Source organism: Leopardus geoffroyi, chromosome B1 (genome assembly GCF_018350155.1).
Source record: "Leopardus geoffroyi isolate Oge1 chromosome B1, O.geoffroyi_Oge1_pat1.0, whole genome shotgun sequence".
Taxonomy (NCBI): Eukaryota; Metazoa; Chordata; class Mammalia; order Carnivora; family Felidae; genus Leopardus; species Leopardus geoffroyi.
Window position 1 is genome coordinate 95660524 of NC_059327.1, and position 25073 is coordinate 95685596.

The following is a 25073-nucleotide window of genomic DNA, read 5'->3' on the forward strand; positions in this document are numbered from 1 at the left end:
ACAAATAGCCAATAGCGTGTAAAGACTCTAGGAAGCGCGATGATGTAAGCATGGACGTTCACGTAATGACGCAGGCGGCGTTACCGTCTCCAAGGAGCGGTCCAGGGCACCGGTTTCAAAGTCGCAGGGCGGGCCGGGCGGACTTCCGCAGTTGGCCCCGGGTTTCCCCGCGGTCCTGAAGTCAACGCCCCCCCCCCCCCCCCAAAACGCTCCTTCAAGGACGCCTCCACCCGGCCTCCTGGCTGGCTTCCTTGGCTCTCTCCTAAGTGGCCCGACACGACCCCGAGTGACCTGCGGGACGTCTATATCCACCCGCGTCTCCTTTTTACCCGGCTGGGATTCGAGTGAACGTGGAACAAAATTCACTTGGCGGGTCCCCAGCAAACCTGAAACCTGAAGTCTGTCGCCTGAGCGAGGAGGGGCTCGGCTGGGACTCAGGAGAAGGCGCGGCGGGGCTGTTGACGCCGCGTGAGTAGGATACTGATTACACTGCTGAGTGCTTGACAACCTCCAGCGTTGCTTTAGTTTAGCTTTCCCGGACAGCGAGCTCTCTGGGGTTTTTTTGTTTTTGTTTTTTAAGAAAGTGAAGGTGGTAAAAGCTCCAGACTGAAATTGTATCGAAATGGCCACGGAAATCGACTTTCTGAGAGATCAAAGTAAGCTCCATATTCTTTTATTTGAGAATTCTTACATGTTTAATGTCGTCATCGCTAACCAACTAACATTTTTCGAATGCGTGTTCGGTGCATGGAAATTTGTAAAAAGTTAGCTTTACAGAAAGCTTGGTGGAATGCGTGAGGATGTGTATGTACTTAAGCAGAACCGTTTGGTAAATCCTTGTACGTTCCTTTAGCTTACATGGAACTCTACTAGACACCAAACATGGTTGTTATGCTCCTCGCATAACTGGAGAAATTAATGTCCAGGAGGAGTTTCCAAGTTTGCCATTAGAACCTAGAGGCACAGTTCTGGCCATTTGTAAATAGATTTTTATTGAACTACTCCTGTTTCAGTTATGCCATACTCTGTACAGACATAGCTGCTGCTGCAAAGATGAGGAAGACAGTTCTACCTTCCAAGAATTTGAGAAAAGAAATGTGTAAATTCCATAAATACACTGAAGTGGAAGCAACCGCTCTTTTGCCTCAGTTTCCTTATAGGGTTGTTGGAATGATTAAATGAGTATTAAGTATGTAAAGGATTTAGAATACTATCTGACACATAGAGGTAAACAAATATTGACTATTACAGGATTATTATTAGCTGTGGTCAAGAAAGGTGTCATTTGGCCTGAAACTTGAAGTACTAATATGAATATAGATAGAGAATTGTGTAGGTATCCCAAAGAGAATAGTATTGCAGCTTTGAAGGATTAGGAATATGTTTTGTGAAAGACTTGGAACAAGGTTGGCTTGTACGAAATGTGGTTTATATAGGCAAATAACAAGTAGACCTAAAGGGAAGAATGGGGCTGGATGGTGAAGGGCCTTGTCTTCTGTGTGTTGAGTTTGGACCATAACACAGGTTATTGGAGCCAGGGAAAGGAATTCACTTGAGAGTAACATGATCGGATTGTGGTTTGGAAAGCCTGGTGTGGCTGTTATGAGGAGCATGCATTTTAGCAGAGTACAAGTTAGGTGACTATTGTTACCATTCACGTAAGGGGTGAGCTAAGGTAGTACGGTGAGATTGGAGATTAGGGAATTTGAGAGAAAGAGGTAGAGGGCAACTGAGATTTTTGTGTTAAGGAGTGGGAAGGTAGGAAAAAAAGTAGTAAGTTCCATTTTGAAAGCTTTATAAACCAGTGGTTTAAAAAAAAAAAAAAAAAAAAAAAAAAAACAAAACAAAAACCAGTGGTTAAAGACTCAACCTCTAGATTGAGTCTGTCTAGGTTCATATCCTGGCTTTTTCTTTTTTCAGGTCTTTGACCTGACCTTAGCTTCGCTGTGCCTCAGTTTTCTCATTTCTAAAATGGGTATAATAGCACAATAACTCTCATAGGGTTGTAAGGATAAAATGAGATGATGTAAATCGCTTAGCATGATTTCTAGTCCATATTAAGTGCATTATGTATATTTAAAATTATTAATGCCCTGTAATGGTACTATATTATTATTTCTGTGTTTTAAGTGGGAGTATCTGCCATCCCTAAGGAAGACTAGCTAGTCATCAGCTGAGTGGTGTGGGATAAGAACTGGGTGATAAGTAGTTTGGTTGGGGTGGGGAGGGTACCTAAGTTACACAGAAACAATGAGTTTTAGAGGAATGAGCCAGCCATTTTTTCGTTTTAACTGGACCTAGTGTGCCATTTACAGCTGGGAAGATTACCCAGTTAGACAAAACACCTGGACACCACCTGAGGTAACTATAGATGGCTTGACCCTCTCCCACGTACTCTGACCTTCTCTGCATTAACTTCAATTGATCTTGATTGTCACTTTTCATTTGTTCCATTTGGATTTGTTAATCCAGTTCGAGACAGTTTGATTTGCCATTTCTCAACTGGCAACCCCTGTGATAAAAGCATTAGCTTTACAACTAACTACAGGCAATTGCAGACCTGATCATGCTCCTAACAAACTAGCATTTTTGTAGTATACCATTCTTCACCTCCATCTGAGAAGGGAAATCTGATAGTCCTTAGGAAACTGTTCAAAGAGAGACTTATTTATTAAGCTAAGGAATGAAAAAATCATTCTCGTGGTAGGAATTTGGGAAGTGGTGATTATTTTTTTTTATTCTTTAAGTGTTCTTCACGGAGAAGTTTTTAATTTTGACTAAATATTCAATTTGTTCTTTTATGGATGTCATATCTAAGAAATCTTTGTTTAATCAAAGGCTGCAAACATTTCCTTCTATGTTTTCTTCTAGAAATTCCGTAATTTTAGGTTTTATATGTAGATTTATGATCTGTTTGACTTAAATTTTGTACAAGGTGCAAGATAGGGGTCAAAGTTCATCTTTTTGCATATGGATACAATTGAAAAGACTGTCCTTTCTCCATTGGATTACCTTTGCATCTTTGCTAAAAATCAGTTGTCCTTATTTGTGTTGATCTATTTCTGGACTCTATTCTGTTCCATTGATTTGTTTATCTATTTGAGTACCAGTATCCCAATGTTTTGATTATTGCAGCTTTATAGTAAGTCATAAAATCAGATGATGTTAGTCTTTCAAATTTGCTCTTTTTTCAGTTATTTTGGCTATCCTAGGTACTTTGCACTTCATATGAATTTTAGAATCAGTTTGTCAATTTCTTCCAAAAAAGATGCTGAGATTTTGAGAGACATTGCATTGAATCTATTGATCAATATGTGTAGAATTCATATCTAATGATACTGAGTCCTCTTACCAATGAAAAGGTATATTCTCTCCATTGATGTACCTATTCTTTTATTTCTCTCTGCAATATTTTGTAGTGTTTAGTGTATGGATTTTGCATATCTTTTATCAGACTAATTCCTATGTATTATGTTTCTGATACTATAGTAAATGGTATTCTTTTACATTCAATTTCTGATTTATCATTACTAATGTACAGAAATACTTTTTATTTTTGTCATATTCTGCAACCTTTTAAACCCACTTGTTCTAGTAGGGTTTTTTTTTAGAGTTCATCACATTTTTTATATATGGATGATCTTTTCATCTGTCAGTACAGTTTTACTTCTTCCTTTCCAATTTGGATGCCTTTCATTTCATTTTCTTGCTTTCTTGTACTGGCTAGAACTTCTAGTGTACAATGTTGAACACACGTGGTTGAAGTGGACATCCTTGTCTTCTTCCTGATCTTATAAAACAAGCATCTGTCTTTCAGAATTAAGTATGATACTAACTAGATTTTTCTTAGATGTTTTTCAAGGGTTGAGGATATTCCTTTCTATTCCTGGTTTTCTGCGAGTTTTTTTTTTTTTTAATGTTTATTTACTTTTGAGAGAGAGAGACAGAGAACCAGCGATGGAGGGACAGAGAGAGAGGGGAACAGAGGGTCCAAAGCAAGCTCTGCACTGACAACAGAGAGCCTGACATGGGGCCTGAACCCATGAACCATGAGATCATGACCTGAGCTGAAGTGGAACGCTCAACTGACTGAGCCACCCAGGCGCCCCATCTGAGAGTTTTTAATCAGAATGGATGGTGATTTTTTTTTTTTTCCTAATGCTTTTTCTGCATTTATTGAGAGGATTGTTTTTTTGTTTGTTTGTTTTTTTCACTTTTAGCTTGTTAATAGGGTGACCACTTAACATTGATTAATTTTCAAATTTTAAGCCTGCCTTACCTTTCTTTTGGGGATAAACTCCTCTTGGTCATGTATTATCCTTTTTATATGTTGTTAGGTTTGATTTTCTAAAAGTTTATTTACAATTTAATTTTCTATGTTCATAAAGCCTTTTTTTCCCCTTTAATGTCTTTGTCTGATTTTGGTGTTAGGTGATGCTTGCCTCAAAGAATTTCTTGGAAAATATTTTGTTCTCTTTAATTTTCTGGAAAAGTTTGCATAGAATTGGCAATATTTCTTCCTTAAATGTTTGGTAGAATTTACCAGTAAAGCCAGTGGGACCTAGAGTTTTCTTTGCGGAAAGATTTTAAGCTGTAAATTTAATTTCTTTAATAGATAAAGAGCTACTCAGTAGTCTGTTGTGTACTGTTGTATACAGAGCGACCCTCCACAGATTTCATATATCCAGAGTTCTCTCTCTGTGTAGCTTTCTGTCTCATATTTTGTCCTGCCAATTCTAATTCACTTGGTCTCCACCACTTCTTAGCTGCGTTTCCTTAGAGTCTGCTGAGTCTGCTCAGTCATAGAGTCTGCTGGGTTATCTCTGCATTTTCCCTCTTTGTGCCATGGCTTGGAAAGTTTCTTAGGTCATTAAGCTGGAGCAATCATAGGGCTCACGTCATTTGTTTTGCATCTCTCATCATCGTCTATTGTCTACTTTCTTGCAAACCATAATTTCATTTATTTATTTGCTTTTCGTTGTGTTGAGTGGGAGGGTGGTCCTTCTTCATTCTGGACATAAGCAGAAGTCTTATTCAAGTTACCCTACTTTTGAAATCTGAAACACAAGTTTCTTCCACTGTAACTGTTCTTTGACTTCATCAAGAATTCTATTCTTTGAACTCTTGATTTTCTTCTATTAACTCTTTCCCAGCTTATTTTTTATTACTTTCTTATACAGCCTATAACCATTACCCATTAGTTCATCTGTTCTCTTGTCAGTAAACATAATATGATTAAACTCTTGCTTCTCTGAGTAGCACATACTCAGTAATACCTAATCTCTAGATCAGTTTTTTTAGTTTGCTTTAACAGTTCTCACACCCAGCTGTTTGGTAGCCATAAGTAAAAATCTCAACTCTCTGGATAAGTGCCATCACAAACTCATGGTTAACTCATAACTAAAAAGTGACTGGGCTGATATTTGAACCCAGGCTGTCTAGTTTCAGTGTCTGTATTCTTAACTTCTACCCAACAAAGAAACTTGCAAAAAAAATGTGTATATATATACATATATATATATATATATATATGTATATATATAAACCTATTTCACTTATGCATGTGGAAACTAAAATCCTAAATAAAAAATAAATCCAGCAATGACTGTGTGTACATACATACATATATGTGTATATTGGGTATATACCCATAAAATAGTTGTCTTAATATTGGGTTCATCCCACCAATAGGTAGTTAGCATTAAAAAATTATTGAATACAATAAAGAAGAGGTAGGTTAATGGAGAAACCATTAACATATCAAATTGCAGATTAGAACACTCAGTATAATAGATATGTCAGTTCTTCCACAGATTAATGGTTAGATTCGATGCATTCTGAAACGTAGTTTTGACAACATGGTTCTAAAATCTAGTGGAAGAACTAGGGAATTTTAAACAACAAGGTGGGAAATTTTATTTGCCAGCTATTAAAACTTGGTATAAATATCCAATTATTAAATCAATGTTAGATTGTCAGATTGATAAATCATTAATCAGTGGAATAAATTAGCACAGAAAAAGACACATACATGAACACTTGTTATCTGAAAAAGAACAAACAATACAAATCAGTGGGAAAAGAATAGACTATGTAGCAAATGGTGCTAGGATAATTAGCTATCAAATAGGAAAGAAAAAATAATAAAGATACCTTTTTCACATATATAGAAGAAAACATCTGCAGGTTGATTGAAGAAGTAAATTCTCTTTAAACTTTCAGAAAAAAATTTAAGAGGGTGTCTTGATGATCTCAGGATAGGGAAAGATTTCTTCAACAGATATAAATATTTTTGACTAGAAGAAAATACATACAATTAGAGTATTTTAGAGATAAAAGCTTGGATATTGTAAAAGACATCACCAATAAGTGACTAGCCCAGCTGAAGAAAGGGAGAATGTATTTACTAGTAAATATGACTGAGAATTGATTAGCCTGTCCAAAATTTAGAAAGATCTTTCACAAACAAAAATAAATTCATACTAATAGAAAAATGGTTAAAGAATATGACTAGGCCATTTACAAAAAAATAAAATTGAACTAAAAAAACGAAAAATGACAGTCTCCTCAGTAATTCAGTAAATGCAAATTAAACAATAGTGTGATAAGTATATATTGAATGAATGAAGGGAATTGTAGATTTAAATTATAGTAAAATTTTCTTCAGATTAAAGTCAATCTCTGAGGATTGAATGTGTTTTCCTCAGTAATCCACAATTGACTTCTGAACCTATTTTAATCACTGAGAACTCAGATTTAGTATTTTTTCTTATTTGAAAACCCTACTGGGTGGGGGGTGGGAATGTGGTTTGTATTGGAATTACTATATCCATTACCATAACTCCAGCCTCTTTTTAAGACTCACAGGGAAGAAGAGTAACAGGCAGAAATTAGATCCTATATGGGGGTAAAATTGTAGTTCTGTGTGTCAAGTAACTATCTTAAAAGTTCTGTGGGTAACAATAAAATATGTGGATAATTTCTTTTAAAGTCAATAAAAAGTTAACCATTTACAGTATCAGTACTCCATGATTACTTGTTTCTTTACCAGAATCACGTTTGTCATATTTCTCCACTAAATTATGTGTATTTTTAAGGAAGAAAACTATTATCTGAAGTTCCCAACATAGAGTGTATGTACTACCTGTGTGCATTGTTCTATATACATTTTTAAAACTTACATAGTTTGAATTCCATACATATGTATATGTAGTTATGCATAACATATGTAGCATAACAGAAAAGTAAAGAAAACAAATATAAAGCTAAGTGAATGATTACAAAGTTCATACTCCTATAACTGCAACTTAGGTCAAGAAATAGAACATTTCTTGGGCACCTGTATGGCTCAGTGAGTTGAGCGTCTGAGTAGTTCATGGGTCTTGTGGTCAGTGAGTTTGAGACCCCCACCATCCAGCACTTTGCTGACAGCTCAGAGCCTGGAGCCTGCTTCCCAGTCTGTGTCTCCCTGTCTCTGCCCCTCCCCTGCTCATGCTCTCTCAAAAGTGAATAAACATTAAAAAAAAAAAAAAAATAGAAAAAAAAAAGAAATAGAACATTTCCAGGTTCGCTTCTCTTCAAAGGTAATGGAAGATAATCAATATCTTTAATTTGCCTATGTTTGAGCTTTATATAAATGGAATCATAAGCTGTGTATTCTTGTTTTTGGCTCCTTTAACATTAATTATGTCTTTGAGATTTACCCACATTCTTGCGTGTAGATGTAGCTTGTTCATTTTCTCTGCTATAAAATATTCCAGTTTTAAATCTATCACATTTATCTGTTTTTCTTTTGATGGGTAGTTGCAGTTTCTGTTTGGGGGCCATTGAGGATAATGCTGTTATCAACATTTTTTTCATGGTCCTTGGTGCTCAAGTGTACACATTTTGGTTATGTATATTCTTAGGAATTATATATATGTTTAATTTTAAAGTTGTACTAATTAATATCCCTACCAGTAGTATATGAGAGTTCTAATTATTTTACGTTGTTACCAACATGTATTCTAATTTTAGCTCTTTATTGTCATTTTAATTTGTATTTTCCTGATGGCTAATGAGGTTGAGCAGCTTTTCTATGTTTATTGGTCCTCTGAGTAACCTTTATGTGAAGTGTCCATTCATGTCTCCTTCCACTTTTCTATTAAGGTTGTCTTCCTTTAATTGACAGCTCTTGTATATTCTAGATACAAGACTTTTGTCTGTTACATGTGTTGGAAATATCTTCTCCATGTTTGTGTCTTGTATTTTTACTCTCTTAAGAGTCTCTTTTTGTTAAACAAAAGTTCTTAATTTTAATGTAGTTCAGTTTATCAGTTTTTTTCATTTATGACTAGTGCTTTTTGTGTTCTGATTAAAAAAATATTCCCTACCCTAAGATTTTAAGATATTCTCTTTGTTCTTGTCTAGAATTTGTTTTGATATTCACAGATCTTCATTTCATCTAGAATTGATTTTTATGTATGTTTTATTTTTTATGAGGATATCCAGTTGACCTAGACCAATTTAAAAAAGATTATTATTTCCCCCTCATTGTAATTCAGGTGTTCTGTATGACATGAATATATTTTTGTATTGCCTGTTCTCTTCAATTCATTAATTTTATTATTATTGTTTTCAATTTATCTTGAGAGGGAGAGAGAGCAAGAGTAAGTGAGCAGGGGAGAGCAGGGAGAGAGAGATAATCCCAAGCAGGCCTCGCACTGCCAGTGCAAAGCCTGACATGGGACTTGAACCCATGAACCTTGAAATCATGACCTAGGCTGAAATCGAGTTGAACACTCAACCAACTGAGCCACCCAAGCTCCCCTGTTTGAGTCTTTTAGATATATTTCTAGATAATTGTGGGGTTTTTTGTATAGTATTGTAAATGATATCTTTTATTTTCTAACTTTGTTGCCAGTATATAGAAATATAATTATTTTTTTGACCTTGTATCCAAAAACCATGCTAAAGGTTATTATTCTCTCTCTCTCTGTTTTAAATGTTTATTTATTTTGAGAGAGAGAGTGAGAGAGCATGAGCATGCATACAAGCAAGGGAGAGGCAGAGAGATAGAGGGGGAGAGAGAATCCCAAGCAGGCTCTGCACTAGCAGGGCAAAGCCTGATGCAGGGCTTAATCCTACAACCAGGAGATCATGACCCAAACCGAAATCAAGGGTCAGTTGCTTAACCAACTGAGCCATCCAGGCACCCCTAAAGGTCATTATTCTAAGAATTTATCAATGTGTTCTCTGGGATCTACCTATACCTACACACTCATAACTATTGATAATGACAGATGATTTTTTTTCTTTTCTGTCTTTATACCTTTTATTTTTTATTGTATTAATAATTGCGTAAACTTAGACTGCCAGTAGAGTATGACTAAATATCAAGATAATTTGTCATTTTGGGGCGCCTGGGTGGCGCAGTCGGTTAAGCCTCCGACTTCAGCCAGGTCACGATCACGCGGTCCGTGAGTTCGAGCCCCGCGTCGGGCTCTGGGCTGATGGCTCAGAGCCTGGAGCCTGTTTCGGATTCTGTGTCTCCCTCTCTCTCTGCCCCTCCCCCGTTCATGCTCTGTCTCTCTCTGTCCCAAAAATAAATAAACGTTGAAAAAAAATTAAAAAAAAAAAAAAAAAGATAATTTGTCATTTTGTCATTACCAATTTCCAAGGGAAAGTTTTCAACATCTCATTCTTAGGTATGATGTTTGCTGTGTGTTGGTATAGGAATCCGTTGTTGTATTAAGGAAATTAATTGCTATTCTTACATTCTGGAGGCTTTATCATGAATATATCTTAAATTTTAATCATATGCTTTTACAGTAGCTTTTGAGATGATCGTATTTGTTGATCTTTTTTATGAGTTTATTTTCAATTTCTTTGGAGTGGGCTTATCTTTATTATTTCCTTCACCTGACATTCTTTCGGTTTAATTTCCTTTTCTTCTGACTTCTTGGAATGGACTCATAGTTCATTAATTTAAGCCATTTTTTTCTAGTATGTGCAACTAAAGCTATAAATTTCTTTTTGAGCAAGGTTTGAGTTACTATATTTTCACTGTCAGTCAGCTCAAAATACATTTAAATTTGTTTTGTAATTCCTTCTGTGACCTCTGGATTATTAAATAGTAATTTCCGACTTGCATGCACCGTGCAAACACCCAACACTGTGCTTCTGTCGATCCATTCCTCCAATGGGTCTGCGTCCCTCCATCCGGGTGCTGCAGGGCCCCTCCCACAGGGGACCACCGACGGCAAAGCCAGCGAAGCCTGCCCCTCCTGACCCTGTGCACCTTGCAGATCCACCCCAGCTATTACGCCAGATCCATAGAAGAAGCACCACAAGCCTGGCAGTGTGCAAGTAGCCCAGACAGGGGCCACACCACTCCACAGTGCGTCCTGCCCCTGGGAGAGGGGAAGATAAGGTACACACCAGTCTGACTGTGGCCCCAGCCGTGGGCTGGGCACATATATCGGGTCTGACTGCAGACCCGCCCACCAACACAAGTTACTCCAGACAGCACAGGGGAAGTGCCCTGCAGTTGGAAGCCACCCCAGGGACTACTACCCAAAATGATGAAAGAACTGTCCTCAAAAGAAACTCCAGGAAGTAGCAACAGCTAACAAATTGATCAAAAACGATTTAAGCAACATAACGGAACATGGATTTAAAATAATAGTCATGAAATTAATCGCTGGGCTTGAAAAAAGTATAGAGGACAGCAGAGAATCTATTGATACAGAGATCAAGGGACTAAGAAACAGTCAGAAGGAGCTAAAAAATGCTATAAATGAGGTGCAATATAAAGTGGAGGTGACCACAGTTTGGATACAAGAGGCAGAGGAGAGAATAGGTGAATTAGAAGATAAAATTATGGAATAAGAGGAAGCTGAGAAAAAGAGAGAGAAAAAAATCCAGGAGTATGAGGGGAGAATTAGAGAATGAAGTGATGCAATGAAATGGAACAATATCCATATACTAGGAATTCCAGAGGAGGAAGAGAGAAAGAAAGGGGCTGAAGGTGTACTTGAAGAAATCATAGCTGAGAACTTACCTGATCTAGGGAAGGAAAAAGGCGTTGAAATCCAAGAGGCACAGAGAACTCCCTTCAGACGTAACTTGAATCGATCTTCTGCATGACATATCATAGTCAAACTGGCAAAATACAAGGATAAAGAGAAAATTCTGAAAGCAGCCAGGGATAAACACGCTCTAACATATAAAGGGAGACAGGTAAGACTCGTGACGGATCTATCTACTGAAACTTGGCAGGCCAGAAAGGAATGGCAGGAAATATTCAATGTGATGAACAGAAAAAATATGCAGCTGAGAATCCTTTATCCAGCAAGTCTGTCATTTAGAATAGGAGAGATAAAGGTCTTCCCAAACAAACAAAAACTGAAGGAATTCATCACCACTAAGCCAGCCCTACAGGAGATCCAAAGGGGGATTCTGTGAGTGAAATGTTGCAAGGACCACAAAGTACCAGAGACATCACTACAAGCATGAAACTTACAGACATTACAATGACTCTGAACCCATATCTTTCTATAATAACACTGAATGTAAATGGACTAAATGCTCCAACCAAAAGACAAAGGGTATCAGAATGGATAAAAAAAAAACAAGACCCATCATCTATTTGCTGTCTACAAGAGACTCATTTTAGACCTGAGGACACCTTCAGATTGAAAGTGAGGGGATGGAGAACTATCTATCATGCTACTGGAACTCAAAAGAAAGCTGGAGTAGCCATACTTATATCAGACAAACTAGACTTTAAATTAAAGGCTGTAACAAGAGATGAAGAAGGGCATTATATAATAATTACAGGTCTATCCATCAGGAAGAGCTAACAATTATAAATGTCTATGTACCAAATACAGGAGCTCCCAAATATATAAAAACAATTACAAACATAAGCAACTTTTTTGATAAGAATGTGGTAATTGCAGGGGGCTTTAATACTCCACTTACATCAATGGATAGATCATCTAGACATAGGATCAATAAAGAAACAAGGGCCCTGAATGATACATTGGATCAGATGGACTGGACAGATATAGTTAGAACTCTGCATCCCAAAGCAACAGAATATACTTTCTTCTTGAGTGCACATGGAACATTCTCCAAGATAGATCACATACTGGGTCACAAAACAGCCTTTCATAAGTATACAAGAATTGAGATCATACCATGCATACTTTCAGACCACAATGCTATGAAGCTTGAAATCAACCACAGGAAAAAGTGGAAAACCTCCAAAAGCATGGAGGTTAAAGAACACCCTACTAAAGAATGAATGGCTCAACCAGGCAATTAGAGAAGAAATTTAAAAATATATGGAAACAAATGAAAATGAAAATACAACAATCCAAACGCTTTGGGATGCAGCAGAGGCAGTCCTGAGAGGAAAATACATTGCAATCCAGGCCTATCTCCAGAAATAAGAAAAATCCCAAATACAAAATCTAACAGCACACCTAAAGGAAATAGAAGCAAAACAGCAAAGACACCCCAAACCCAGCAGAAGAAGAGAAATAATAAAGATCAGAGCAGAAATAAACAATATAGAATCTGAAAAAACTGTAGAGAAGATCAATGAAACCAAGAGTTGGTGTTTTGAAAAAATAAACAAAATCGATAAACCTCAGCCACGCTTCTCAGAAAGAAAAGGGAGATGACCGAAATAGATAAAATCATGAATGAAAATGGAATTATTGCAACCAATCCCTCAGAAATGCAAGCAATTATCAAGGAATACTATGAAAAATTATATGCCAACAAACTGGACAACCTGGAAGAAATGGACAAAGTCCTAAGTACCCACACACTTCCAAAACTCAAACAGGAAGAAATAGAAAACTTGAACAGACCCATAACCCGCAAAGAAATTGAATCAGTTATCAAAAATCTCCCAACAAATAAGAGTCCAGGACCAGATGGCTTCCCAGGGGAATTCTTCCAGACATTTAAAGCAGAGATAATACCTATCCTTCTCAAGCTGTTCCAAAAAATAGAAAGGGAAGGAAAACTTCGAGACTCATTCTATGAAGCCAGCATTACTTTGATTCCTAAACCAGACAGAGACCCAGCACAAAAAAGAGAACTACAGGCCAATATCCCTGATGAATGTGGATGCAAAATTCTCAATAAGATAGTAGCAAATCGAATTCAACAGCACATAAAAAGAATTATACACCATGACCAAGTGAGATTCATACCTGGGCTGCAGGGCTGGTTGAACATCCGCAAATCAATCAATGTGATACATCACATTAATAAGAGAAAAGAAAAGAACCATATGATCCTGTCAATTGATGCAGAAAAAGAATTTGACAAAATTCAGCATCTTTCTTAATAAAAACCCCCGATGGTGTGCCTGGGTAGCTTGGTCGGTTGAGTGACCGACTTTGGCTCAGGTCAGGATCTCATGGTTTGTTAGTTCAAGCCCCGCGTCAGGCTCTGTGCTGACGGCTCAGAGCCTGGAGCCTGCTTCTGATTCTGTGTGTGTGTCTCTCTCTCCCCCTCCCCTACTCATGCTCTGTCTCTCTCTCTGTCTCAGAAATAAATAAACATTAAAAAAAATTTTTTTTTAATTAAAAAAATAAAACCCCCCAAGAAAGTTGGGATTTAGAAGGTACATACTTAAACATCATAAAAGCCATTTATGAAAAGCCCACAGCTAATATCATCCTCAATGGGGAAAAACTGAGAGCTTTTTCCCTGAGCTCAGGAACATGACAGGGATGTCCACTCTCCCCTCTGTTGTTTAACATTGTATTGGGAGTGCTAGCATCAGCAGTCAGACAACAGAAGAAATCAAGGCATCAAAATTGGCAAAGATAAGCTTTCACTTTTGGCAGATGACATGATATTATACATGGAAAACCCGATAGACTCCACCAAAAGTCTGCTAAAACTGATACATGAATTCAGCAAAGTCGCAGGGTACAAAATCAATGTACAGAAATCAGTTGCATTCTTATACACTAGTAATGAAGCAACAGAAAGACAAATAAACTAATCCCATTCACAATTGCACAAAGAACTATAAAATACCTAGGAACAAACCTAACCAAAGATGTAAAAGATCCGTATGCTGAAAACTATAGAAAGCTTATGAAGGAAATTGAAGAAGATATAAAGAAATGGAAAAACATTCTGTGCTCGTGGATTGGAAGAATAAATATTGGTAAAATGTCAATACTACCCAAAGCTATCTACACATTCAATGCAATCCCAATCAAAATTGCACCAGCATTCTTTTCGAAGCTAGAACAAGCAATCCGAAAATTTGTATGGAACCACAAAAGGCCCCGAATATCCAACATAATTTTGAAGAGGAAGACCAAAGCAGGAGGCATCACAATCCCAGACTTTAGCCTCTACTACAAAGCTGTCATCATCAAGACAGCATGGTATTGGCACAAAAACAGACACATAGACCAATGGAATAGAATAGAAACCCCAGAACTAGACCCACAAACGTATGGCCAACTAATCTTTGACAACACAGGAAAGAATATCCAATGGAAAAAAGACAGTCTCTTTAACAAATGGTGCTGGGAGAACTGGACAGCAACATGCAGAAGATTGAAACTAGACCACTTTCTTACACCATTCACAAAAACAAACTCAAAATGGATAAAGGACCTTAATGTGAGACAGGAAACCATCAAAACCCTAGAGGAGAAAGCAGGAAAAGACCTCTCTGACCTCAGCTGCAGCAATTTCTTGCTTGACACATCCCCAAAGGCAAGGGAATTAAAAGCAAAAATGAACTATTGGGACCTCATCAAGATAAAAAGCTTCTGCACTGCAAAGGAAACAATCAACAAAACCACAAGGCAACCAATGGAATGGGAAAAGATATTTACAAATGACATATGAGACAAAGGGCTAGTATCCAAAATCTCTAAAGAGCTCACCAAACTCCACACCCGAAAAACAAATAATCCAGTGAAGAAATGGGCAGAAAACGTGAATACACACTTCTCTAAAGAAGACATCCAGATGGCCAACAGGCACATGAGAAGATGCTCAATGTCGCTCATCAGGGAAATACAAATCAAAACCACACTCAGATATCACCTCACGCCAGTCAGAGTGGCTAAAATGAACAAATCAGGAGACTATAGATGCTGGCGACGATGTGGAGAAACGGGAACCCTCTTGCACTGTTGGTGGGAATGCAAACTGGTGCAGCCACTCTGGAAAACAGTGTGGAGGTTCCTCAAAAAATTAAAAATAGATCTACCCTATGACCCAGCGATAGCACTGCTTGGAATTTACCCAAGGGATACAGGAGTGCTGATGCATAGGGGCACTTGCACCCCAATGTTTATATCAGCACTTTCAACAATAGCCAAATTATGGAAAGAGCCTAAATGTCCATCAACTGATGAATGGATAAAGAAATTGTGGTTTATATACACAGTGGAATACTACGTGGCCATGAGAAAAAATGAAATATGGCCATTTGTAGCAACGTGAATGGAACTGGATAGTGTTATGCTAAGTGAAATAAGTCATAGAGAGAAAGATGTATACAATATGTTTTCACTCTTATGTGGATCCTGAGAAACGTAACGGAAGACCATGGCGGCGGGGAAGGAAAAAAAAAAAAAGAGGTTAGAGAGGGAGGGAGCCAAAACAAGAGACTCTCAAAAACTGAGAACAAACTGAGGGTTGATGGGGTTGGGAAGGAGGGGAGAGTGGGTGATGGGTATTGAGGAGGGCACCTGTTCGGATGAGCACTGGGTGTTGTATGGAAACCAATTTAATAATAAATTTCATATTTAAAAAAAGTAATTTCTGAACTTCAAAACGTATTAAAATTTTTCCTTAATGTTTTTTAGTTTTTAATTGCAGCTTAATTGTGCTGTTGTCAGTTAAATGCTCTCTTTGGCTTCGGCCTTTTTGAAAGTTGAGATTTACTTTATTGCCAGTAAATTATTAGTTTTAAATGGCCCATGTGATCTTGAAAGAATCGGTTTTGTACATTTTAACTGTGTTCTATTGTATGTTTTCTTGATGTGAATAAAAATATTAATCACCTTGTGCTTGCTGAGAGCACTTGGTTTTATTCCAGTCCTTCATTTCTATTATCTCTTGCTCACTCCTGTTTAATTCATAATCTTTGTCCTGCTGTTTCTCTTCCATGTGGAGGTTTGTCCTGGAACAGAATTTCAGTCTGTTTTCACTATTCTAAAATCGATGGCTACAGTTTATCTTTTCAGCTCTTTTCACTTCTAGTAGCAGGGGAAGAAAAAAAAAAAAGTGGAGAGTATCTTTTTTACTTTTGCTAACCTGAAGAGTAAGCCAGGAGAGATTGAGAATTAAATTTATGAAACCCGAAGAATTAGTTCTTTTCAGATATTCTTTTTACCATTGGCAATAGTTGGTTGGGTTATGTGTATAGAAGGGCCTCTTTCTTAAATTTCAAAAACGTGCTGAAATTGAGGATTCATTTTGAGAAACAGTGAAGACTAGCAGTTTTGCATTGGATATCTCAGGTAAGCTACCTTAGTTGTAATTTTTAAATGTTGAACATTAGCCAATAAACTATAGACTTTTTTTGTTCCTTTTTCAGATCAACGACTAAATGAAGTGCTTAGGCGATATCAAATGGAAGATTTTTCCAAATATTCATTGGTACAGGTATGTAAATTAGTTAAGGTCTAATGATCTAGGTTCCAGTTTGGTTGTAAATATAATTACATAAATAAATTCTATTTAGGATTATTTTCATGTGCGGTTGCCTATAGCACTTTGAAATTTTGCTTACAACTTTGATTCTTATAAGGAGGAAGAAAAGCTTGTTTTTACTTAATGAATACAAATTCTTTAACCATAGAAATTGACTTTTTTTTTTCAGAGTTAGCGCTTACATATTACGTATAATGTTAAATGTCTGAGTTCTTTTTTTTTTTTTTTTTTCCAACGTTTATTTATTTTTGGGACAGAGAGAGACAGAGCATGAACGGGGGAGGGGCAGAGAGAGAGGGAGACACAGAATTGGAAACAGGCTCCAGGCTCTGAGCCATCAGCCCAGAGCCCGACGCGGGGCTCGAACTCACAGACCGCGAGATCGTGACCTGGCTGAAGTCGGACGCTTAACCCACTGCGCCACCCAGGCGCCCCAAATGTCTGAGTTCTAAAATGAGAATTCATTGACATTTTGAAACATCCTAAAATCTTTTCTCAAGATACATTATAGTAGTAAGTTTTAACTTGGAATTCTCATAAATTATGGCAAGCAAAAGCGAATTCAAAACAGTAAACAATATATGGTATTGTTTTTAATATTTCTTTCCTTGGGTACATGTTCTTATTTAAATATTCTGTTAAAAAATTTTTTGAGCACTAAGGCATACTTATTGTTGAGTTACACAATATTAAAAGAAAAACAGTAGCTCCTACATTAGTGATAGCTCCCTACTGAATTAATAAGGAGGTGTTTTGCTTTTAACATAAATGAATCTTACAATTAAAACATATTGTTTTTAAGATATTGAAAAGGAAGTTGTGTTTAAGAAATTAAAAAGGAATAGTTTATCTGGTTGACCTGAATATACTTATAAATATTTTCTTTAGCGTATTAACATGTAGCCTACTACTCTGTGTTTTTATTTACAAAGACCAGACTCAGAGTCCAGAGGGTCTTAAAACTATCCATCTGCTATGTTAATAACTATATTGTCTTTCTTATGTTACTTTGTTACTCATTCTTAACTAGGAATGTTATCATTTAGATGGTAGAGAATCTTTCATAATATAGTAGCCTCTAAATTTTGCTCAGATTCTTAGGTTCTTTTTCTTCTGTTTAATGTCTCATAGAATATGACTGAAAGGAGGATTCAAACAAAGATTGATTTTAAAGCCTGAGAGGATCTCTGGGCATGATATTATATCTACTGTACACTGTGGCTGACTCGATTATGAAAGATTGTTTTACCAGATAAAACATGAGGTAGCCTTTTAGATGCACCTGCCTTGTACATTGTGATTATAATTAAAGCCTCATGAGAACATGCAAAGTATGGTAAAGTTTTATTTAATAGTGTACTCTTTGGTGAAATTATAGTTCCTTTAGTTTTCTAAAGGTACATGTTCTTCTTTTACGGATACTATTCTTATAGTCACACAATAAAATCTTGATTCTTATCTCTTAGTTTTGGTAGTAGTATACTGTTACTGCCTAAGATTCTTCTGCAGTTCACCTCTTCAGAACATGTTGCTGTCGCTGTCTCAAAACACCCATCTCCATGGGTCTTGCCTTTCACTACATAGTTTGGAGTAATGAAAAAGGAGGTAGTAGGAGAGCATGAGAGGGGAATTAATTTGCTTTCTAGCAATATGGTCCATATCCTTGGCCATATGCAGTGCATTCTTTGGTTCTTCACCCCCAGAAACGTTATTCTGGTTTGTGAAAAAAATGTTCAGGAACAATTGTTTTTATTTATTTTTTTCTGTTTGTAGTAAAGGAAGACATAGAAGTAGGAGGAAACCATTATCAAAGGTTATGTGAGACCTAGGAGCACTGACTGAGATCTCTTGTCACTAACTTTAGTGATTGCCACTAGCAGCAGAAATCCTTCATAAATTTACATTTGCCCTTTTTGTCCAACTGTATTTCCCAGGTGCCTAAAACAATTCTTGTTAATAGATGCTCAATAAATAGTTGTTGAATGAATGAAGCAATTATACCTTTCCTTCCCTCCTACCTACTTATCTTCCAGTATCATTTGAGTTTTTTTTTTTTTTTTAATTTTTTTTTCAACGTTTTTTATTTATTTTTGGGACAGAGAGAGACAGAGCATGAACAGGGGAGGGGCAGAGAGAGAGGGAGACACAGAATTGGAAACAGGCTCCAGGCTCTGAGCCATCAGCCCAGAGCCTGACACGGGGCTCGAACTCATGGACCGCGAGATCGTGACCTGGCTGAAGTCGGACGCTTAACCGACTGCGCCACCCAGGCACCCCTATCATTTGAGTTTTATAGCCAAGTAAAAGTGGAATTGTAAAAAGTCATGATCAGCTTGTGAAACACAAATAGTTCATGCTTTTTAGTTCTGTATTTTCAAGATAAAATCCCAATGAAATGCCCTCCTCCTTCCTCATGCTAGGTAAATTGCCAGGACTTGTGTTAAATGAACATACTTTATGAAACTTTTCTAATGTTGGAAAAATAAAGCTGCAGGATCTTGATAATTTATTTCTTGTATTTTAAGTTGGAATTTCAAACTTGATTTTCTATAGAAACTATGTTATAAGTGATAGTTAAAATTCCTTAGTGCTATCATTATATAAGGATCATTTAGACTTTCCTTGGATCAAATAAGTTTTGTGAATTGCCTTAAGATGTTTTGTGTCGTATGATTTCTTAGGGAAATAAATAGCAACTAGTTTCTTGAATGATATTTTCAGGGTTGTTGTGAAATCTAGTTGTTTTCCTTTGATTATTTTGTGTTTTCTATATAAATAAAAAGTATTTCAAGTGACATTGCTCTTTGAGAGTATAGTAGTGGGCACTGGATGACAGGTGTTAAAAGATTTTATTCAAGAAGGTGGGAAATTTCCCTCTTTTCCCAATACTTTGTTCCTACCTTTTTTTTGCCCCCTTACATGTCTTTCCTCACATGTAGGCTAGTTATGCCTCCGTGCCATACCAGTACATGCGTGTACTGAGGGATGAATGTTTGGGTCTCTTCATAGTTGCTGGAGGGATAAGGTAGAATATTAAAAATAAGTTTATTTTCTCCGAAAACTCTCTTGAAAATATCTTCCTTTTCTAGTTTGGGACAACTCTACTCCTTCTGCTTGAACCCAAAATTAAACTTAAATTGACATATACTCTAGCCAGGAAAGAAATGGAACACATAAACTGACATAAACTATGTCAATAAACATAAAAGCATAGTGCCAAGGAGGTATGAGCTGGTTCTGGAAGGGAGAGACAGTCATGGTGCAAATGTATTCATTGATTTAACAACCATTAATTTATTTTTCTAAGTTTGTTTATTCCTTGAGAGCACATGCACACAAGTGGGAGAGAGAGAATCCCAAGCAAGCTCCACACTGTCTGCATGGACAGAGCCCTATGAGGGACATGAACTCATGAACCGCAAGATGAAATTAAGAGTTGAAATCAAGAGTTGAACACTTAACCCACTGAACCACCGGGCGCCTCAGCAAACATTAATTTATTAATTCACCAAATCTTGCATTGCATGTGTGTGCTGGGTAAGCTTTGGGGATAGAGCTATGACTATGACAAAGCATCCTATTTCCATGGAAGAGATATAAGTGAATAATTAAGTAATTAATACTGCTGTCTTATGTGAAAAAAATAAACAAGGTGCCAAAGTAGAAATTACCACGTATACAGTATAGTAGTGATGTTTGTGGCTGAGATCTATTTTTGGTAGAATGTTCAGAGCAGTCTTCTCTATGGCAGTAGTATTCAAGTTAGCACTGAAAGTTGAAGAAGGAGCCAGAGAAGGGGACCAAAAAGAGGCCCTAAAGCAGGAAAAAATTTGATTATGCTTGCATAATGTATGAGAACTGGTCTCAACTGTAATCAAATAGTAGTTATTTGAAAATACATTGAAAGGGACAGGAGGGCTACTCCTGTTGATCACGTGTTTAAAAATACAAGACTCAATAGATAAAATATAACAAACCACCTGTACTATTTGAATTGAGTCAACTTACTGGCTTTCTAGGCCAGGACTGTCTGATGGAAAACTTACTGTTTTGATGGAAATGTTATATAATCTTGTGCTGTCCAAAATGGTAGCCACTGATCACATGGGACTTTGGAGCACTTTAAATGAAGCTAGTACAACTGTTAGATGATTCATTTAATTTTCATTTTGTTTATTTTTGAGAGGGAAAGAGCAAGTGAGCACACAAATGAACAAGGGGCAGAGAGAGGATCCCACAAGGGGCGGAGAGAGAGAGAGAGAAAGAGAGAAGTGGGGCTTACCCGGGGCTTGTGTTTTGCCCGAAGTGGGGCTCATGTTCAACCCAAAGCAGGGCTTGTGCTCACCTGATGCAGAACTCGAACTCACCCTAAATGGGGCTTGAGCTCACAAACTGTGAAATCATGACCTAAGCTGAAGTCAGATGCTTAATGACTGAGTCACCGAGGCACCCTATTTAATTTTCATTTTAAATAAATAAAATTTAAATAGATGCATGTGGCTTGTGCCTATTGTATTGGACAGTGCAGTTGTAGACTCTCCATTTGCTGAATGAAACCTTGTTGATTTTGCATCATCCCATGATGATGTTAGAAAATCAATGACCGTAGCACTTTAAAAAGAGCCATTTGTAAGAGCTTAGCAATTTCTTACACTCTACATTAATAAAATGATAAATGATGAAAATCAGTCTCTTCACGATATGAATCATATGCTACAACACCCTTAAAATGTGCAACAATAGGGGCACCTGGGTGGCTTAGTCGGTTAAGCGCCCGACTTAGGCCCAGGTCATGATCTCACAGTTTGTGAGTTTGAGCCCCATGTCAGGCTCTGTGCTGACAGCTCAAAGCCTGGAGCCTGCTTCAGATTCTGTTTCTCCCTCTCTCTCTGCTCCTCCCCTGCTTATACTCTGTCCCTCTCTCTCCAAAATAAACAAACATTAAAAAAGTAAATAAAATATGAAGAAACATTTTCACAAAATGCTAGTCAGCTTGTATTTTTTTCCAAAGGATGGCAGAAAGGATGTCATTAACATATTTGATAGCCAGAGATATAGTTTAAAATCAGGGGCACAAAATTAAACATTCAGAATTATAATTAGAATATTTAGAGAGTGTATAGTTTCCTCAGAGGAAGAAAAGTGTCCAGAAAATTTGTCTACCCAACTATAATTCAATATTATTGGCATTCCTTCTGTGATATACTCTGACCATCATCACAGGAAGTCATCTTGGGATAAAAATAAGTAGAAATTACTTGTACAGTATCCATTTTTCAAGATTCAAGATATATAAAATTCTGTATATATTGCTTTTATTTAGTGTAATTTATTTAAATTTTGTTTAGGAAATATAAAAAGAATATTTATAAATGCTTTTAATTATTTTTATGGTGAGAATAACAATGTATAGAATTGTCAGAGCCTATGTTGTACACCTGAAACTAAACAGGTCAATTATATTTCAATTAAAACATATATATAAATAAATAACACATATAAATATGGTACTACATATATGTAAATTCCTTTTTTAAAATTTTATTTTTTAAGTAATTTCTACACCCAATTTAGGGCTCAAACCTACAACCCTGAGATCATGACTCACACTCTCCACTGACTGAGAGAGCCAGGTGCCCTTATGTAAATGCTTGTGTAGTTGATATCAATCTTACCCTCCCAACTTGATTTTTTCCACTAGATCTTGAATTATTAAGTCCTACATACTTTTATTCTAAAAGTTTCACTAGCAAGTGGGAAAGGATTACTGAATCTATATTATTATTCTATGAAAATTTTTTATATTTTGTTTTATTATGTTTATCTTTATAATCGTGTCATTTTTTCAGCTTATTTATTTATTTTGAGAGAGAGAGAGTGCAAGCAAGGCAGAGACAGAGAGAGACAGAGAGGGAGACAGAGAATCCCAAGCAGGCCTGAAGTGGGACTCATGAATCATGGGATCATGACCTGAGCCCAAATCAAGAGTTGTACTCTTAGCCAACTGAGCCAACCAGGTGCCCTTAGGATCATAATTTTTATGATTTGGATTATTGGTCCTTTATTCTTAGGTTGGCATTTTATTAGCAACTATCATTAGAAAATAGTTTCAGAGCAGTGTCTTTATAGAATTCAGTTTAACCAATATATGTTGAGCACCTCCTATATGTAAGGCACTATGCCAGGAGCTTTAGTGCTATGGAAATGTGTATCATAATACTACCATTTCATAGGGACCTAAAGACTAAGAAATATGGGTTTGAGAAAAATGTTAAATAACACATTATTTAACATATTATTATTATTATTATTATTATTAGTATCTTAACCTGAAAAGGCATATTATTCGTATCTTAACCTGAAAGCCAAAAATGAGTATCACAGGGAAAAAGGTGATCATATATAGTTGGAGAGATCAAGGAAAGTTTCCTGAAGGATGTAGCATGTTTGATGAGTACTGAAAAGTAGCTAAGATTTTAAAAGAACTTCAATGGAGGCTAAAAGAAGAGGTAGTGGAGTATTTAGGGAGTAAAACATACTTCATTTTTTCAAAGTGTGTTTGGCGTATATGAGAGAAGTAATGGAAAATAACATTAGAAAGGATAGATTGTATTTGCATTGTAGAGGGCCTTGAATGGTTAAATTGAGGAGGTTGGACTTAATTTAATAAACACTAGGAGATTACTAAATATTGTTTAAAAGAATGATAGAGTGAAACATGGTAAGAGTAACAATTAGGAAACTTCTAATTGATGGGTGGGAGGTTAATGAGAGCTTGAATTATTATTTTGTAGAATGCCATCCATCTCTAGCTATCAGTCATAACATTGGTAGTTGATTTGATATTTATAAAAATTCCTAAGAAATTTGAGAAATAATATTTTTAAGGTTTGAACCACTTAGTTATCCCAAGAAGATTTTAATTAACTTTTGGACAATTGAAAGTTAAACTATCTCTTGCTCCTTAATTAATTCTTTAATAAACACAATAACTATTTTTTAATACTCTAGGATTGAATAAATCCCTCTCTGAAATTGCATAGACTACTGGATTCATTTATTCTTTAATCCATCAGGATTCTCCCTGGAAGGTTACCTTTTCTTTTTGTCTAATTCATCTTACAGTTCTGGATCCATGTAAACATGTCTACTGAGGCTTTATATTTTGAGAGCTAATCCTTCCCACGTTGGTTGAAAGCTCATAACATATACCATGGTTAGCCAATAGATTTTCCCCCATATTAAGAAAAAAAAAATAGCCAAGATTTATTAAGAGCTTTCTACATGTCAGGAATTATGCTAAACACTTTATATAACATTATTCCTTATTAAATTTACATATTTCTTATATATTCTTCAGTATAGTTAATTTTTCAGTAAAGTTATAGCATCTTTTTTGTGTTTTTTATTCTCGTGCTACCTTTTGTTACAGTAGTGAAAAGATATTATTTCTTTTTACATTTTCAAATTATTGCTGGCACTTGGGAAGGCTACTGTTCTGTTGATCTTCTATGGGATAACTTACCATATTCTCTTATTAGACCTAATAATTGGTAGATTATACATAGAGTTTTCTGGGTAAATGGTCAAATTATCTGTAAATAATAAGAGTGTTGTTTCTTTTTCAACTTTTAAATTCCCAGCCCTTTACCCTAGTTCCACTGACTAGAACCTCTAGTGCAGTGTTGAATTTAGCAGTGATAGTGAGCAACCTTGTGTTATACTGTATTTAATGCAGCACTTTTGATGTTTCACCATGAAAGATAGTAGTTGATGTAGGTTTCTGATAGATACTTTGTCAAATTGAGAAAAATTCTTCCTATTCGACTTTGCCAAGAGTTTTTCTTACATATGGATGTTATAATTTACCAAATGCACTTTCAACATCAATTTAGATGATTACTCTTTCCTGTTTTGTTTTTTAATGGCATTAAAAGATTTTTCTAAGTTTGTGAAATTTTTCACTATAATTTTAAACTGTCATTTTGGCTTCGATGATGTGAGAAAACATTTTAAGATGCAATATTCTCTGTTGTAGAAAGCTGTCTTCAAAGGAGGTGGAGATGACACATTAGAAAACACACTAGTTGACCAAAGGTATGTTTGAGTTACCAGAAAAATACTGTTTTCTTAAATATATTTATTATTGTTAAAATAATTTCTTTAATATTAGGATTATTTCATGGTCTGCTATAATTAGATTTAAATGATCTGTCATTGAATATACAAGTGCGGGAAAGCCAGCATTATAATCTACAAGAGTAGTTCTCAATTGGGGTGATTTTATCTCCCTCCTATTTGCAACCTCCTCCAGACCTTCCAAGAGTAATATGGGTGTAATCTGAAACTGGTTCCCATATGTGGAGGGCAAGGAC

The 25073-nt window shown here is 36.3% G+C and overlaps 1 protein-coding gene across 3 annotated transcripts in view; it reads left to right on the forward strand.

The window, feature by feature from the left end:
* Positions 1 to 51: 51 nt before the first annotated feature.
* The window catches only part of SCLT1 (sodium channel and clathrin linker 1), a 220950-nt gene continuing 195928 nt past the window's right edge, over positions 52 to 25073 (forward strand). For 2 of the 3 annotated variants that reach the window (XR_006709835.1, XM_045467740.1), the window contains exons 1-3: positions 52 to 656; positions 16583 to 16650; positions 24737 to 24795. Coding sequence is in view for 1 of the 3 variants with exons in the window: in XM_045467740.1 (XP_045323696.1) it covers positions 623 to 656; positions 16583 to 16650; positions 24737 to 24795 (161 nt within the window). In the remaining 2 variants the exon portion in view is untranslated. Of the gene's footprint in view, positions 657 to 16582; positions 16651 to 24736; positions 24796 to 25073 lie in introns of those variants that run through there. The other variant, XM_045467749.1, reaches the window with a different exon arrangement.